Below are 16769 nucleotides of genomic sequence, written 5' to 3' on the forward strand. Positions count from 1 at the left end.
GGCAAAGCACCGGGTAAACCAGCTCGTCAACTGCTTTTTTCCGAAGCCCTTCGCCAACAGAAACACTCCCCTGCAGTGGACCTCCTAATCCCCCCGCATACCAACATGACAGAGGATACGCAAGGTGCGTCAATGGATCGAATACTGCAGGAGATATCAGTGGTGGGCCGCAAACTGGAAGGTATGGACAATGCCATGGTGGCGCTGACGGCAGAGACAAGATCTATGCGCCTAGAAATAGCAGGCTTCCAGTCGCAAATCTCCGGGCTGGACCGACGAGTGACGACAGTGGAAGCCCAAGCTGCTTCCTGGGCCAACAGAGACCAGGAACTCCTGCACCTTCGCAGCAGGCTAACCGATCTAGAGGACAGAAGCCGCAGAAACAACATCCGCCTTCTCGGAATTCCGGAAGGGACGGAGGGTGCGGACATCCCCTCCTACCTGCGAGACATGCTCCCCCAAATTAACCGACACAACATTTGATCCACCTCTGGAATTCCAACGGGCGCATAGACTCGGTCCCAAGAGACAAGATGGGAAGGGCCACCCTCGCCCAATAATAGCCTGCATGCTGCGCCATGGACAGGCTCGCCAACTGCTACAGACAGCCCAACACAAGGCCCACTCCGGTTGGGTACCCTGGAAATACGACTCTCGGCTGATTTCTCCAGAGAGACTGCACAACGAAGGAGAGCTGTTCTCTCCCTTCGCCCCCACCTCTGTCACCTAGACGTGAAATTCGGTTATTCAAACCAGCAAGGATGTGGATCACCAAGAACGGAGAGTCGCGGACCTACTATGAGCCAGAGGACCTGAGAATGTTTTTAGAGGGACTGCACGACACGTCACAAATCATGGAAACAACGGCACAGCCCACCCCCCCCCCCTCCCAGGACGTACAGGGCCAAGCCCTGGGAGCTGGCCAGCCAGAAGCTGAACTAGACCCTGACAGAAGAACAGCTACGGATTCTCAAACCAGGGGGAGAGACTAACAAAAAACTATGACGACAGGGGTCAAGTACTACAGAAGGTGGCGATGTATACTCAGATGTCCGATAGAGATAAATCCCGATCCCCTTTGAAACCCACAGGGCCCTCCGCCTGAGGCCAAGCGGGCACAATCCTCCCCTATGGGTCTCCGCCGTCGTGAACCATGGGCTATCGTAGAAGCGCTACAGAGGCCCTACAGCGGAGACGGCCAGGTGGAGAGATGAGTATCGGTTCTATGTGCATCTCTAAGACACTATAACGCTGAGTGCCAGTGCCTTTAACAGACCTCGAATGTTTTTGATTGTTTTGATTGTTCTTGACTGCTACTTATGCCCTTGCTTATTCCCATTTGCCCCTGGATGTCCCTCCCCGCCCTCCCCTCCCTCGGAGGCCCAGAAACCTATCTTACCCCCTCTCCCGCCCCCTCCCCCTCCGCTCTTACTCAGAAACGATAACCCTACCCCACCTCATTTATCCTCTCTGGAGTACCGGTCTTGTGCACTTCCTAGGACTTGCGGGAATCACTTTATCACTTTATCATTTTATCAGCATACTACTCCCACTGATGGCTAGTTTATCCTGGTTAGAGATGGGGCGCTAGATTTGAGGGGGGACTCAAGACCCTGGTCTTCAAGTGAGTGCCAAGGAGGGCCTACCGTGGGTGAAGGGGGGGAGTAGAGCAGACCACGGACATACCTACCTAGCGCAAAGGAACATCATCACACTTCAGGGGAGGGGGAGGGGAGAGGGGGAGGGGGGAACGAGGGAGGACATATGAAAGAGGGAAAACCATGGCACACAAGCCTTTCTTTCTTTCAATGACACAACTTTACCCCACCCCCAGATCTGGGTTGCTAAAGGAGTAGTGTACGCCCTCTACATGTCCTCCCCTCTTCCCCCCCCTTCCCTCTTCCTTTCCTTTCCTTTCCTCTCCTTTTCTTGGGCCACCTGCCCCCACCGGGCACGATCCAGATCCGCGTGCGGGCGATGATGCCTGCACAGGGGGGACCTGGGCGCCCCACGCGCGCCGCCTTTCTCGGCGCGGGGCCCGCTGGCCGAGCGTCGATGCTCACTTGGCCTACGTTTTAGACCCGCCGGTTAAAGTTCGCGGATATCGGGACCCCAGTCCTGATCTTTTCTTTTATCTTCTTAGACTTCCAATAGTTTCCCCTTTTCCACTGATACGCCTCTTTCTTTCTTTCTCTTCCTACTATCCTACACGTCTACTGCCTTCCCCCCCTCCTTTTTCCCTCTACCCTCTCTCTCCGTCTAAAGACTCCTACCCCTGTCCCCACTTACCTCCATCCCCCGACCCCTACCCTTAATCCGCTACCCTACCCCACGTGCTCATACCCCCGGGAGGGTCGACAAAAGAAGGGGGGATGCCCAACACGAATAAGGCACCGGCAGTACCCCTAGGGATAGTTTCATGGAATGTAAACGGCCTCACCCATTACATTAAATGGAAAAAAGTCTTATCCTATCTTAACTCCAAACAGGCTGACATTGCCCTATTGCAAGAGACACACCTGGACAGACTCAAATCGGATAAACTACAACGGGACTGGGTTGGTACCATCTTGTTTAGTTGTAACCCACCTCTATCCAATACGGAGAGCACCCCAAGAAAGTGTGGGGTGGCGATCTTACTGCGCAAAACCCTCCCTTTCACGATCATCAAATCATGGACCGACCCTGAAGGCCGCTATGTATTCGTCAAACTGAAGATTGGAGACTCTACACTATGTGTGGGCTCCGTCTATGCACCAACGGGTCCTAAACTCCTCTTCTTTCTACAGCTCAATCGACTCCTGACCGAGATAGGGGCATCTCGCTATGTAATAGGAGGTGATTGGAACATAGCTAGAGACACGGTACTGGACAGAACGGGACCCCTGGACACATGTAACAACGCAGACAGGGCCCTACAGACTGATATACTTTCGGACAATGGCCTAGTAGACCACTGGAGGTTGACTCACCCAGCAGAGAGAGAATTTACTTTTCTCTCACCGGTACACGGTACCCAATCCCGGCTTGATTACTTTCTTCTATCTCACAATCTAGTAGCCCTTTCTTTTGACGATAGCATACTAGAGGGAGGCCTTTCGGACCATGCTCCCACTCTTGTAGCTATCCAGTTGGGTCTAATATCCCCGGGCCGCAAACCCTGGAGGCTACCAATCCATCGCTATCGATCCCCCCAGGGTAAGCTACGATTGCAGGACCATGCAACCACTTTCGCCCAGGATAACCTGGGCACTGTAAATTCAAGTCGAATCATGTGGGCCGCAGCTATGGCCTCGATACGAGGCCAGCTCACGCGAGATGCCGCACTGGCAAATAAAGATAGGAAAGAGCAAAAGGCGGCACTGGAACTCGACATTCGTCGACTTACTAGACAATATACGGCGCATCCCTCCCTTACAGGGTGCCGAACTCTAGAGCGCGCCCAAATGGCTCTCGAGCTATATGCCGCCCAGGCTGAATATGTACTGCAGAAGCTACAAGGGAGACATTACGAACAAGGCGAGAAGGCCGGACGATTGCTGGCAGCCCAACTTCGTCAAAGAACAGCCGATTTGGCTATCCCGGCTATCTGATCCTCCTCTGGGGAAATACTGACACACCCGCAATCTATTGCAAATGAATTTGCGCTGTTTTACAGACGCCTCTATACACCGGAAACAACAGCTAGCCCGACACAGACTGCCACCTTCCTAGAGGGCCTTGCTCTCCCCTCCCTATCAGAGGAGGGACGCAGTCTCCTGGAAGGGGAAATAAGCAGGCCGGAATTAGATAGAGTCATCTCCGACCTCCCCTACCACAAATCACCCGGGGAAGACGGATACCCGGCAGAATTCTACAACTGGGTAGGGAAAGAGGAGATTGATATCCTGCACGAGGCCCTGAATGAAGCCTGTGAAACCCAGACACTGGGAGCCATATCCAATAACGCCACGATAGCCATTATACCAAAACCCGGCAGAGACCCTCTACTATGTGGCAGCTACTGACCCATCTCTCTCCTAAACGGAGACATCAAAATTCTAGCAAGCGTTTTGGCAAACAGACTGCGCAAAGTAATACCTTCCTTAATTCACCATACGCAGGTGGGATTTGTACCAGGCCGCACCTCTAGGAACGACCTGCGCACCCTATGTCATACCCTATGGACTGCAAGGGACTCACCGGAGACGGCGTTAGCCCTGTCCCTAGACGCTGAAAAGGCGTTTGACCGCATAGAATGGCCCTACCTGTTCACGGCTATGGAGAGATTCGGCCTGGGAGACAAATTTATCTCTATGGTACGGCTGCTTTATGACCAGCCTGCGGCCAGAGTCAACTGTGGAGGCTTCCTCTCTGACCCTTTCCCTATCTGTAGAGGCACACAACAGGGCTGTCCCCTCTCGCCCCTTTTGTTCCTGCTAGCGATGGAGCCCTTGGCCGTAGCTATTTGATCCTCTCCCCTCATATCCGGCCGACCGTTAGCTGGAGGTATTTCCAAAATTTACCTGTCCGCCGATGACGTTCTACTAACCCTCACGGACCTAGAACGATCCATACCAGCCTTGCTAGAAGGTCATCGAGGAATTCGCAACCCTCTCTGGCTATCGCATTAATTGGGATAAGAGTGAGGCACTTCCCCTTTCGCAAGTAACCACAAAGGCAGCACTTCTAGGTTATCCATTCCGCTGGACGCCGAAACGCCTCAAATATTTGGGAGTACTAGTCAATCCAGGCTTGGCACACATGGTGGCGGACAATATCGAACCCCTCATTGCGCGGACAAAACTTGACTTTGCAAAATGGACCCAATTGGGCCTTTCAATGTGGGGCCGAGTGCAGGCGGTCAGGATGGTCGCAGTACCCCACTTCACCTACATACTGGGACTCCTCCCCTTACAGGTACCCCTCTCCACACTACGAGGCATAGATGCGCTCATTAGATCATTCGTGTGGGGCCAAATGCGACTGCGGCTATCACCTGCCAAGCTCCGAGCCCGCCGTTCACACGGGGGCATGGGGCTCCCGTCGGTAGAGCATTACTCTCTAGCTTTGCAACTGTCCCAACTGTCCCAAACATTGTCAAAAGTGCCAGACCCGCCTCTATGGACCGCAGTGGAAAGACAGTTGTTGTTTGCAAATGAGGGCCTCGGGGGAACTTACCGTGACGATCTTCCATCCGTCACCTCGGTGAGTCCTATTCTGAAAGCGTCCAGGGCAGCCTGGCGAAGGGTCCACAGATTACTTGGGGTTCATTCCCTCATCCATGCCCAGGCGCCCCTATGGCGCAACAGCGGTCTCCGGATAGGCGGTGAGGTACTCAACTGGCTACAATGGAGGAGGGCCGGCATCCTTACCCTCTCGCAGGTCCTAGAAAATGATGTGCTCAAACCCTTCCCCAGGCTGCGGGAAGAGTTTGGTCTCCATCCAAGCCAGGAATGGAGATATCTACAACTTAAACACTGTGGGGGTCATCGACCGCGGAAGCACCGCCAACAGGCTGGCGGTGCTTCCTGGGTCATTCTGACCGCGGCGGTAAAGCCGCGGTCAGAAAAGGGGAACCGGCGGTTTCCCGCCGGTTTTCCCCTGGCCCAGGGAATCCTCCGTGGCGGCGCTGCTTGCTTGGGGATTCCGACCCCCTTCCCGCCACCCTGTTCCTGGCGGTTGTTACCGCCAGGAACAGGATGGCGGGAACGGGTGTCGTGGGGCCCCTGGGGGCCCCTGCACTGCCCATGCCACTGGCATGGGCAGTGCAGGGGCTCCCTAACAGGGCCCCATAAAGATTTTCAGTGTCTGCTTTGCAGACACTGAAAATCGTGACGGGTGCCACTGCCACTGCACCCGTCGCACCCCTTCAACTCCGCCGGCTCCATTCGGAGCCGGCTTCATTGTTGAAGGGGCTTTCCCGCTGGGCCGGCGGGTGGCCTTCTGGCAGTCGCCCGCCGGCCCAGCGGGAAAGTCAGAATGACCGCCGCTGTCATTTGACCACGGTACGGTCTTCTGGCACTGCACTAGCTACTGCAAAAATATGCATATTCCGCCATTGGCAGTCAGAGGCCCCACCAGCCCCGGAGGAATGGGTCGTAGCCATGACCCGCATGGCCACGCATGAGAGAATTATCTATAACCTACAGGACCGAGCCCAAGTATTTATTCAGGTGTGGGCTCCCTTCCTCACAGTGGGAAGATAGCAAACCACCCGGAAACTACACCCACCCCCCCCCACTCTCCCCCACCTCTGTCCCCTCTCCCCTCCCTATCTCCTTCCTATCCTCCTCTTCCTCTTCCGTCTAGTACTCTTTCTCTTTCTCTTCCTTATTACTCTTATCCCTCTTCTTTCTTTTCTTCCCTATTCTGATTCCCTCTTTTTTCCTTTCTCTTTCTTAACCTCGCTAGAGGCTACATATAGATCCTTTCCATCATCTTCATGTGAACTTTTACGTAGATCCCTCAACACGTGCCATGAGTAGAATACATGGCACCAGCATGAACTAGCCAAGCGGCGACAGGAGACCCACATCCTATTATTTTCACCATGCAGTTACCCTGACAATCCACAACCCTAGCAAAAACAACCTAGAGCATACTAATATATATGTGTTGTGACCCCCAAGGTTAAGATGTTAGGCTGAGCGCCCCGCGGCACTGGCGCTCCCTGACCTGTTCCGGTTCCAGTTATCGGCACAGCGACAAACCTATTTTATGCCCTTGGGAAAACAGGTGCTTTTGCCTTCAAATCCTTGCTGCACGACTAGCTCGCCCGTTTGTCTCCTTTCCTTATCCTTTTTTGTCCACATCCTGAGTGACCGTCGACACGAAACCCTGTTTGCCCGCCCATTTGTTTACTCCCTCTTTCTCACCCCTATCTATATTTCTCTTAACCCCCTTTTCCCACTGCACGTCCGATTTGAACAGTAAATCATGTTCTCGTAGTACAAATGTCACTATCCTATTATTTCGTCCGTTCTTTCCTATTCTTTGATATACAATTGTTTATAAATGCCAAGACTTTGATCCCATTTGGTTTTGTAGTGTACTGCAGTGTCTATAATACAATTAAAAAAAATATTTAAAAAAAAAAATCTCCCAAATTCATTTTTCACTACTGTGAGGCCTACCATTCTCATAGGAAAACTTGGGGATTCCTTAATATATTTGATAAGCCATAATTCCTAAACATGAGAAGGTAGCTATATCTTTTTTGGTACCTATGAACTTGAAATGATAAACCCTCTTTATCGGTAAAGTCAAATTTATCATTACAAGTTTGAAAATGCAACTTTTAGAAAGTTGGCATTTTCCTGCCCTTAGCCCTCTGTGCCTGCAGTCTGCCTTAGGTCACATGACTGGGTGTAACTGGTGGTTAGGACTTTGTGGATTTCTCTCAGGCAGTCACACAATATTGGGATTAGCAGAGCCTGAAATGGCTTTTAACTGACTTGAGGGGTGGAGCTAAGCACAGCCCACTTGCACTGAATATGCTGTTCTCTGCCACCACACAATAGGCTTAACAACCCTGTATTGTCAGTGCAGCCAGCTAAGAGCCAGGGCAGGGGAGGCAGGAAACTCCTGCAACTTCAATTAACTTTTCTGGAAACTTCTTTCACCTTTTAGGAGCAGGGCAACAGGGTATAAAAATAGGATAATCAGACCCAGTTTTCAGTTCACTACTGGACCTGCGGAAGGACTCTCAGAGGACTGCCTGCTGCTGTGACCTTCTTTGCACTCTGCTATACTGCTGCTGTACCTGGAAGGACTGCTTTGATGCCTGGAGCCTGCCTTGAACCTTCAGAGGTCAGCCCTTCTGTGGAACCATGTATCTTCACTTCCACCCAGGACTTCCAGAAGGGACTCCAAGGGCTAGATTTGCTGGTCTCATGTTCAGAGCCACAGAGCCATAACAGGCTTCCAAAATCTTGAACTCGCACCTGGACCCAGCCTGAGTGACTCTTGAAACCCCAAGAGGTCTCCATCCAATTCTAGACCCTTGGTTGTGGTGCTAAAGGTGCCCAGGTGTCCATTATCCAAAACTGAGGATTTGCTATTTTGAACCATAAACTAAAAATCCATAACTCCGGTTATACTAATTGAATTTTGATGGTTTTGGTGTCAAATAATTTATTGAAATTTTCTCTATGTTTCCAAATTTGTTTGGGATTTTTATTGTGTTGTGTTTTCACTCTATTGCTGTTTATGTGCTGCATAAATACTTAACACATTGACTCTAAGTTACCCTGACTGCTTTTTGTGCCAAGCTACCCAGGGTTAAGCACAGGTTAAATTAGTGACTTTTTGTGGTTCACCCTGCAAGGGACTGTGGCTGTTTCTTGACCAGGACTCATACCCCAGTCAACTAACCACCCAATTTCTCAAAACCGCGAACTCAAAGCTCTGCTCATCGCGCCATGCCCTTCATCGTCTGGGACATTCTCCTTGCTACCTGATACCCTCTCCAATGTGAACAGGACTTTTGACACAAAACTTGAGAAAGTAATCTGTCAGTGGGACTCATCAGGGAAAGTATCTGACTCATGCTGCACCGCGGTCAGCCTGAACTTTTGACTTTGACCCAGTCCAGCTCAACCAGATAGCTGCGGTTGGGGTTTTATGCTTTTAGGCACTATTTTACACTTTATTCTTCAGAAAATCATATCTCCGGCTCTCATGACTGGATTTTTTCGTTTTTGTCTTGTTTTATTCATTACATTTAGCTCTATTTTGCACACGATGTGGGATCCTTTTTGTGTGATGTTTTCACTGTATTACTGTTTGAAGTGTTGTACAAATACTTTACAAATTACCACGGGCTGAGCAAAGGTTAATTAGGGGTTTGTTTGTGCCTTGCCCTGACAAGGATTGTGGTTGCTGCTTGACCAGGGCTCACACCCCCAGACAACCAGTACCCCTATATCCCACAGCATGTTTGGTGGTATTTTATCGCTTGACTTTATTTTGCAGACAACTGCACCTTTACCTTTTTGGGTGCGGTTTTCTGCCTCTTTTATTGTTCTTGAAAATTTAATAAAATTGTTTTAGTACAAAACTGAATAAATAACTACACGTGTGAAACGACTGTAGTTAGTTAAAACTGAGCTTGGTAATGATGGATATTGATGAAAGACTTAATGGTCCGAACAATGGAAATGTGAAGGGAAATATGCTTTGGAAACAGTTATATTTCTACCTCCCCAACTAAATGCATTGCGGAAAGAACTTATTAAATGAACTTGTAAAAACACATATGCCTGAGACAAGACACAAATCATAAAACGGCGCCCCTTAGCCTCGCCCACTTAAATGCGACAAGAGAAACTGAGCCATGATATGGTAAGGATGAATCATGAACTTGATAGCACCGCATGTAAGATGGCTGAGAGAGCTAAATGCTTACTTCTGTAGAAAGCTAGTTCGAATCCTGGCAAGACCATTTTTTTTTGTAGTACGTGAGTATGTGTGCTGCAGAGAATACCCCCCTCCGCGTTTTCTCAGCCTTTCATCTTCCCAGAGACGATAATAAAGGGATCGAAAAGGTAATAATTTTCTTACCACGGGTTGGCGGTGCGCGTCAGCTACACGATAAAGGCCCAAAACGTATCCTTCATCTCGGTCTTTATTCATTTCTTCCAGGGCCAGACCTGCTTGAAATACTGTAGCGTTGCAGTCTTCGGGTATCAGAGGCGTGGGGGGAATGGGGGGCACAGAGCCGAGGGCACCGCTCAGGAAGAGCAGTGAGAGACATAGGAAAGGGGCAAACTGCTTCATGTTCGAAGCCTGAAGGAGGGTTCTTTCCACTCTGAGCTGCAGAACCGACTACTACGAGAACTAAACGTTGATGGGAATAAATGAAAAATGTTACTCATGTTGACATGGTTTTATGCAACCATACTGATCAGAGGTAAACACAGCCTTGACGTTAACCCGAGCTGAACCAGCACAGTCTGGGTAAATGATTGATTGGTGATATTTAGCCAAAGTCAAAACTCATGAGCAACAGGTCACTCTCATGCAAAGGGTTAGCCTCTGATATAAGGTACCAAAAAGTTCTAAGTCTCGGGCCCTGCCTAATTTTTTGCCTTTTAAAGCATTTCAGGTACCAATTAAAACTATAAATTCAGGTATGTATTTATTAAAATGATTGATGAAACACACATTTTATATTTGTTCGTTATTTTTAGTGTTCCAAAAAATCTTTGCTTTTAGAATTCAAAAGAAAACAAACAATAGAAAAGTAGATGTTGGAGACAAGATGTTTGTCTAATCAGCAAAGCTCCTGCAAAATCTAAAAGTGATTCGAGATCACAGAGGAAGCTGGTGGTTAGGGAACTGTAGTGCTTCACTACTTATCTCGTTTTTAGCACTTACATAACATACCAGGAATGCACTTCTGAGTTCAAAGAAGACTTTTATTGTTGTTAATTCTTTTCTAGCGCAATATCGTGAATGACGAATCAGTAGATTTCAAGCACACTTTAATGCACAGTTTGCAATATACACAGCAGGTTATATTTATAAGATATTGAATGCAAAGCAAAACAAATACTTCACCCTGTGAGAAACTATTTACAGCTTCATCTTTCTAGGGTCTGCAAGCTGATGACTCCTTGTCAGCTGCGAGAAAGAGATTTATCTACCCACACGGGATGCTGGCAACTGGCGCCTAGCTCCAGCACGAAGTCAGGCAGATTCGAATCTAATTCTCTGAAGCCTGTGACATTCGTTACAAAGGTGTGCCCCCTCCTCTCAGACTCGGGAAAACTACGCAAGCCTTTGGAGACTGGCCAGATCTCCGAGACTGCTCCTCTTCCCAAGCTCAAGCAGAGAGAAAAACAACCAATGTACCCTCTCTTATCAGGTCTAGTCTACTGTGAGAAGAAAACAGCTTGATTCATCTTGTGCAAAAACACAGCTTGGAAAAATACAGCTTGGATTCTCAACTGCAATGTCTAACTCCACGTTAAAGGCAATAGGCAGCTAACCTAAATATCAAATGCAATGTCTAATGTCATATCAAAGCCAATAGGCAGCTGAGCTGAATACCAAATGCAATGTATAATATCATGGCAAAGCCAATAGGCAGCTGAGCTGAATACAAAATGTAATGTCAAATATCATGTCAAAGCCAATAGGCAGCTAAGCTGAATACAGCATGTCAAAGCCAATAGGCAGAATACAGAATGTAATGGCTAATGCAATGTCAAAGCCAATAGGCGGCGAAACTGGATACAGAAAGTAATGGCTAATGCCATGTCAAAGCCAATAGGCGGCTCAACTGAACAAAACATACAATGTGCTACTGGTGAACATTGAGCAACTAATATGCACAGTGGTGAAACACAAAGTCATTGGTCAAACTTAATCAATGGCAGGACAGGAACTCAGGCATGAATTTCTCAAAAGCGTTGTATATCAGAATATCTTATACATAAATATCGTGTGTCTCAAAACCTATGTCATAGATATTGTTGACGAAAATATTGTCTTACTACCTTTAGATTTTTTTTATTAACTTCAGAAAGGCTAAATTTTGCAGAAGCTATTTAGGACACAATATTTACATCAGACAATTTTCTCACCACAGTATTCAGGTACATACTCACAAAAGCCTATGGATGACTCTGGATCTATGATTCAGCCTCCTCTGAAATATGGCCTGAATTTCTGAGCAACTGGCTTTAAGGGTGTGTCACGCTAAGCCAGGGTTCTGCAAAGTTGGTCCTGGAGAACCGGGTCCATGCCAGATTTTTAGCATATCCACATTTAGAAAAATGTAGATATCTGAAACATCTTTTTTCTAAATTTGGATATGCTAAAAACGTGGCATGGACCCGGCTCTCCAGGACCGACTTTGCAGAACCCTGCGCGAAGCCAAAAAGTGGCTGAAGGTGTAGTGCATGAGAGAAGGTACCTGCTGCAGACCCTGATAAAAAGGCAGCTAAGAAGGTTGAGGGCAGGTTGACAGTCTTGCAGAGTCCCAACCCCTATCTTGACCTGGATCTAATGAATCCATTGCTTGAAGCCATCTACTGCTACACCTGGTGATAAGGCAGCTACGTGAGATCTCGGCTAGTCAACGCTTTTTTTTTACAGAGTACCAGCTCCCAGGTTGAACCCTACCTAATGAGTCTTGGAGAAATCTTGGGACCTATCCAGTCACATAAATGTAGAGTGCCCTAAAGAGGTGATGGCTGACGGTCACTAAGGACTTGCCACAGAGAAGATGAATACTTGGAACCAGATTTACTAACACTTCACACTGTGTTTATATCACATAAGTGTTGCAAACCCAGCACAAAGAGTTGGAGTACGATTTACCACCCAACACAAACGAGGATTTTTGTGGGAACGTTCCCCAAAGTAATGCAAAAGTTCTGGTGTGTGTTACGTTGTGCTACTTTGCATCAAGAAGGCATTTATGGGTGGTACAGGGGTGTTCGCATGCAACCACACAGAATCAATTTGCAGTGGAGTCAGTCTCTAAGGGAGAGTGGCCCTTTAAGGAAAAAAGAAAAGCATTGACAGTGGGGGTCTACGTTGCTTCTAAGCACCCTTTGCGTAAAATAAAGATTAAGGAATTGGTTATCAGCAAAGTAAAGTGGTAAAATGTGTGATGGTGAAATATGGGTATTGCTCGCATATAGCTTTAAAGGCTAAGAGATTTTTTGAGACTAAAACAACATGCAATTCAGCAGTGTGCAAACTATACACTCTAAAATATTAAGGTTATCATTATGAGTGACCCTGTTATGTGAAGGATTTTCTCAACCTCCAGAGTTACTGAAGTTGGAGCTCCAGTAACTCCTAGCAGCATTTCTAACGCCTGCACAGAGCAGGCATTAAAAGGAGGCATACCTTTATTTTTAATGGGCCTCTACGTACTTTGCAGGATTAGCAGCAACATTTTTGGTGCTAATCCTGCAAAGTACAACAATAACGTCAAAAATGATGATGCTATTGTCCCTACCCTGCACCATGGTGTGCAGTATGTTAAATACGGCGCACACATGATGGAGTTAGGGGGGGCGCAAAGGGCTGCAAGAAAAGTGGCGCTTCATGAAATGAAGCACCACTTTCCTTAAATCTGGGCCCAAGTATTATGGCGGGGCCTGCTGAGTGGTTCTCTAACCCCAGTAGTGTAGGTAGGCGTGGGGATGGCAGATCTCTTCCATGGGACGCGTATGTCCATGACAGTGTTTGCGGTTGACTGCATAAGAACAGAGGTCTACACTGTGTTCCTTCAGTCCCATCAGTGCATGTTGAAAGGAGGGAGGTTGGCAGAGACCTGAACACGTTGTGGGACCAGGAGCCTGCTCCTAGACCATCTGTCAGCCCTTGGAGGCGTTGACAAGTTATCCAGTCACTTGCAATCACAGATTGTTCACTCAGACTTCACCGGACGTCTTTTACTCTCAGCTGACATCTAGGCCTGATAATGAGAGTGAATTGGATTTACCATGCAATTGCCCTTTGATTCAATACATTTTGTGCTGTTTGTGCATTTGAGAATTGCTATCTAGAGTTTTTGATCTCAAATTAGTCCTACATTTCTTCTATCAAACTACAGCTAAACATGTGTAATATCAAAGCAATCGCCAGTGCGCCTAAGGTACTTGAACATAGTCTTTCTACTATGGTATAAGGATCTGGATGAATACACTGCTGGCTTACCAGATTAGTTCTCATAATGCAGACATAGGACTGCAAAAGGGAACGATTTCATGCATTTGACTTTTGCTTTTCCAGAGGAACGTGCGACCAGAATCATGTATTTGTTATTACAAAACACTCTTGCACTTATGAGTCCACCCTCCGCATTTAAGACCTCTGGCTTCCAGCACAGCAGTCCCGTGTAAATGATGTCTGTGGTAGTGTTTCAATAACTCGAGGTGTGATGAGAGTTAAACACATACTTTAGCCCAGGTGCTTGGATCAGGACTTGGACCTCGTGCTCTGCTCTACGTAGTTGAAACTTGTCTACAATTTGCACATTTTGATCCATTATCTTACTGATTCTGAAACACTGTCTGAGTCATGTCAGTGCTCGTCTTTGGCATGTCCTGACATTACCTTTACCATAACAATCCATGGACATGTGGGATGCCCACTATAACAACTTTAGTCGTGTGCTACCAGTGTGTCACTACCAGAAAAAACATTCATAACACCACTCTTGGTTATTGGTATTCCTCTTGGTGCATGTTTCGTGTTAGTGAGGGGGGATCTCTGAAGGTATTTCTAATTGTAGCACACCCACTTCGGTTTCATCTTGGAGGATGCTTTGCCATTTGCAGGAAATGCTAACGTGTTCGTCTTGTGCAGCAAATATTGGCAAATTTCCAAATGACTACTAGGGACTGGCTATATAGGTATTGTTCTCCACCAATATCACTAGCATGGCTATATGTTTATATTCAGAAGTATCTTTCGAACAGGTCAATTTGTCAATTTATCAATTGTGTTCAAGTGTGCATCATACTCACTGACACATCTCAGCTCTGTGAACAAAACGGACACAGACATGCAATTCACTCTCTGAAACAGCTGAACGTGAAAATGAAAACATACTGCTGACAGGGCTAAGGCTAACACTCTAGTCTCAAATTAAACAACATTATGATGTTCTGTCCCTGAATTTGCCAAATTACAATGCTGCAGATGGACCTCCAAAGTGACTCCTTGAAGATTCTAGATTAGGGACTTCAAAGAGCTTGTACAAAGTGTATTATAGTGATACCCTGTGCTTACTCTACACTGAAAGGACTCAATGCTCAAAGCGAGGCTGGTGGCCACTTTTAGTATAGTTTTTGACACTCAACCAAGAAAAGTGTGCATTAAAGGCTAGCTGAGCCTGAACAGGACACGTCTGGTCTAGGATATACTCTTCAGACCATGGAACAGCATTTGGACAACCTTTGCTTGTACGAACGCTTTAAACCCAAGGTGGACTCAATGTGAATTACCCATGACTAGCACTTTTTTAAGGAAAGGACTTACCTTACTTTGTTAAGGAAAGGAAACTTAATTGACTCTGCGGCCTGTCACATTTCTACTGCAGACAAAATAAGTCTCACACAGGTAATCATACCCTTTGTTTAGGCCAGATACCAAGGGCTCAGGGCTCACGATCAAGATAGTCTACACTAAACGTGAAATCGTTTTAGCATAGTGTCTTCTCAGAATTGACCAAAATGGTAGTCTTAAATCTCTTCACATCCCATTCCCTCAAAGAATTAAATTATATTTTGTGTATCGTCTCCGGTTTTTCCTTAAAAATATAGGTTTGACAAAATCGATTTCCCATTTAACTTGGTTACCCTATCTCGGCCCAAAAAAGCTCTTCTTTTTGGAGTAATTTATCTTCTAGGAACTGCTAAGATTATTTCCAACAATATGTTGGCATTTTTATCACAGCAGTTTTTTTCTAGGTTACTCATAAGTCAAAACATTTGAGCTTTAGGCAGTGTGCATATAATCAAGATATTTCATTTTCATGGGATCCTTTGTCAGAAGATTAGATTTGAGTTAGACATCATTCCCTTTTAATGCTTCACAGGATCTCCTCATTTCCTGCGCTTTCACTTTGTGATGATGTGAGCGCCCGCCCTATTTTCATTAGATTGACAAAACCAAGAAGAATCATGATTGACTCACTGGCTGTTAATATCTACACTCAGGGTAAGACATTCCAATAACATTCTTATGCACTTGGTATTTTCATTATGGCCTGCTTCTGTTTTCAGAATGATTGTTATCCTGTCTGATGGATGACAATTTTCATGATCCAGTCTCTGCACCAGTTTGTCAGTGAGAGCCTTTTAGGTATATCTTCAAAGGTTAGATGTTTTAGATTTGTCTATTGGCGTGCATAAAAGCAGTCCCACCAGGCATCTGCAAAGGCAGCAATTCTGGAAATGGAATCGCAGTGCCCAGGTGACCCTGACCAATTCCCACTGACACGCCTCTGGAGAACTCTTTACTGAAAACCACAACTCTACAAGTCCCCTTGAGAGATTTAGGTACAACAGTGCTGCAGTGCCGCAGTCTTTTTACTGTTTCGTATGCCCTGTGAGTACGCGGGTTATGACGGTCTCTCTCTCAGTTCTTAGGTGTCCCTCTTTCAAAAATGTATAAGCCGTTAGTAGCTTCCACTTTCTTGGAACACCAAGTTGTAATCTATCTGCAGTAAGACAGCTAGGTGAGGTGAACACTTGCCATTCACATTTACTGTAGTCTGAAGGTCGCAAGTTTGTGCAAATCCAGATAACCATAAGCACGTTGGGGGCTAATGCGCCAATTTGACCATACAAGTGATTAAGTTAGGCCAAGTTTTATGTCAAGGACATAGGAAGATAAATTGTGTGAATCTATGAAATGAATTATTTAAAAAAAACATAGGGGGTCATTATGACCCCGGCGGTCTTCGGTAATATGGAGGAAAGTACTGCCAACAGGCTGGCGGTACTTTCCTCCATTCTATGACATTGGTGGTTTGGCTGAAGCCAAACCGCCAATGTACAACACGGACCGACATCAATCTCCAGCCCGGCGGCCGTCACTGTACTGCCTGCGGGATTATGACCCCGCCTACTGCCATGGTTTTCGGGGCTTCCTTACCTCCACAAAAACCATGGCTGTAGGCACTGTTAGTGACAGGGAATCCCTGATAGGGGTCTTCCCCACCACCTGCCCCCTCCACAGGTTGCCCTCCACCCCCTTATTCCCCTAACCCACCCTTCATACACGCCCCTCCCTTCAAACACACACACACACACATA

The 16769-nt window shown here is 47.0% G+C and overlaps 1 protein-coding gene across 1 annotated transcript in view; it reads right to left on the reverse strand.

Moving 5' to 3' along the window:
* Positions 1-9840, reverse strand: part of LOC138266562 (fetuin-B-like) — a 77995-nt gene extending 68155 nt beyond the window's left edge. Inside the window, exon 1 of the mRNA XM_069215408.1 lies at positions 9544-9840. Within this exon, the coding sequence (XP_069071509.1) occupies positions 9544-9759 (216 nt within the window). The 5' untranslated portion in view covers positions 9760-9840. The remainder of the gene's footprint in view (positions 1-9543) is intronic.
* Between the last annotated feature and the right edge of the window lie 6929 nt (positions 9841-16769).

Source organism: Pleurodeles waltl, chromosome 11 (assembly GCF_031143425.1).
Source record: "Pleurodeles waltl isolate 20211129_DDA chromosome 11, aPleWal1.hap1.20221129, whole genome shotgun sequence".
Lineage (NCBI taxonomy): Eukaryota > Metazoa > Chordata > Amphibia > Caudata > Salamandridae > Pleurodeles > Pleurodeles waltl.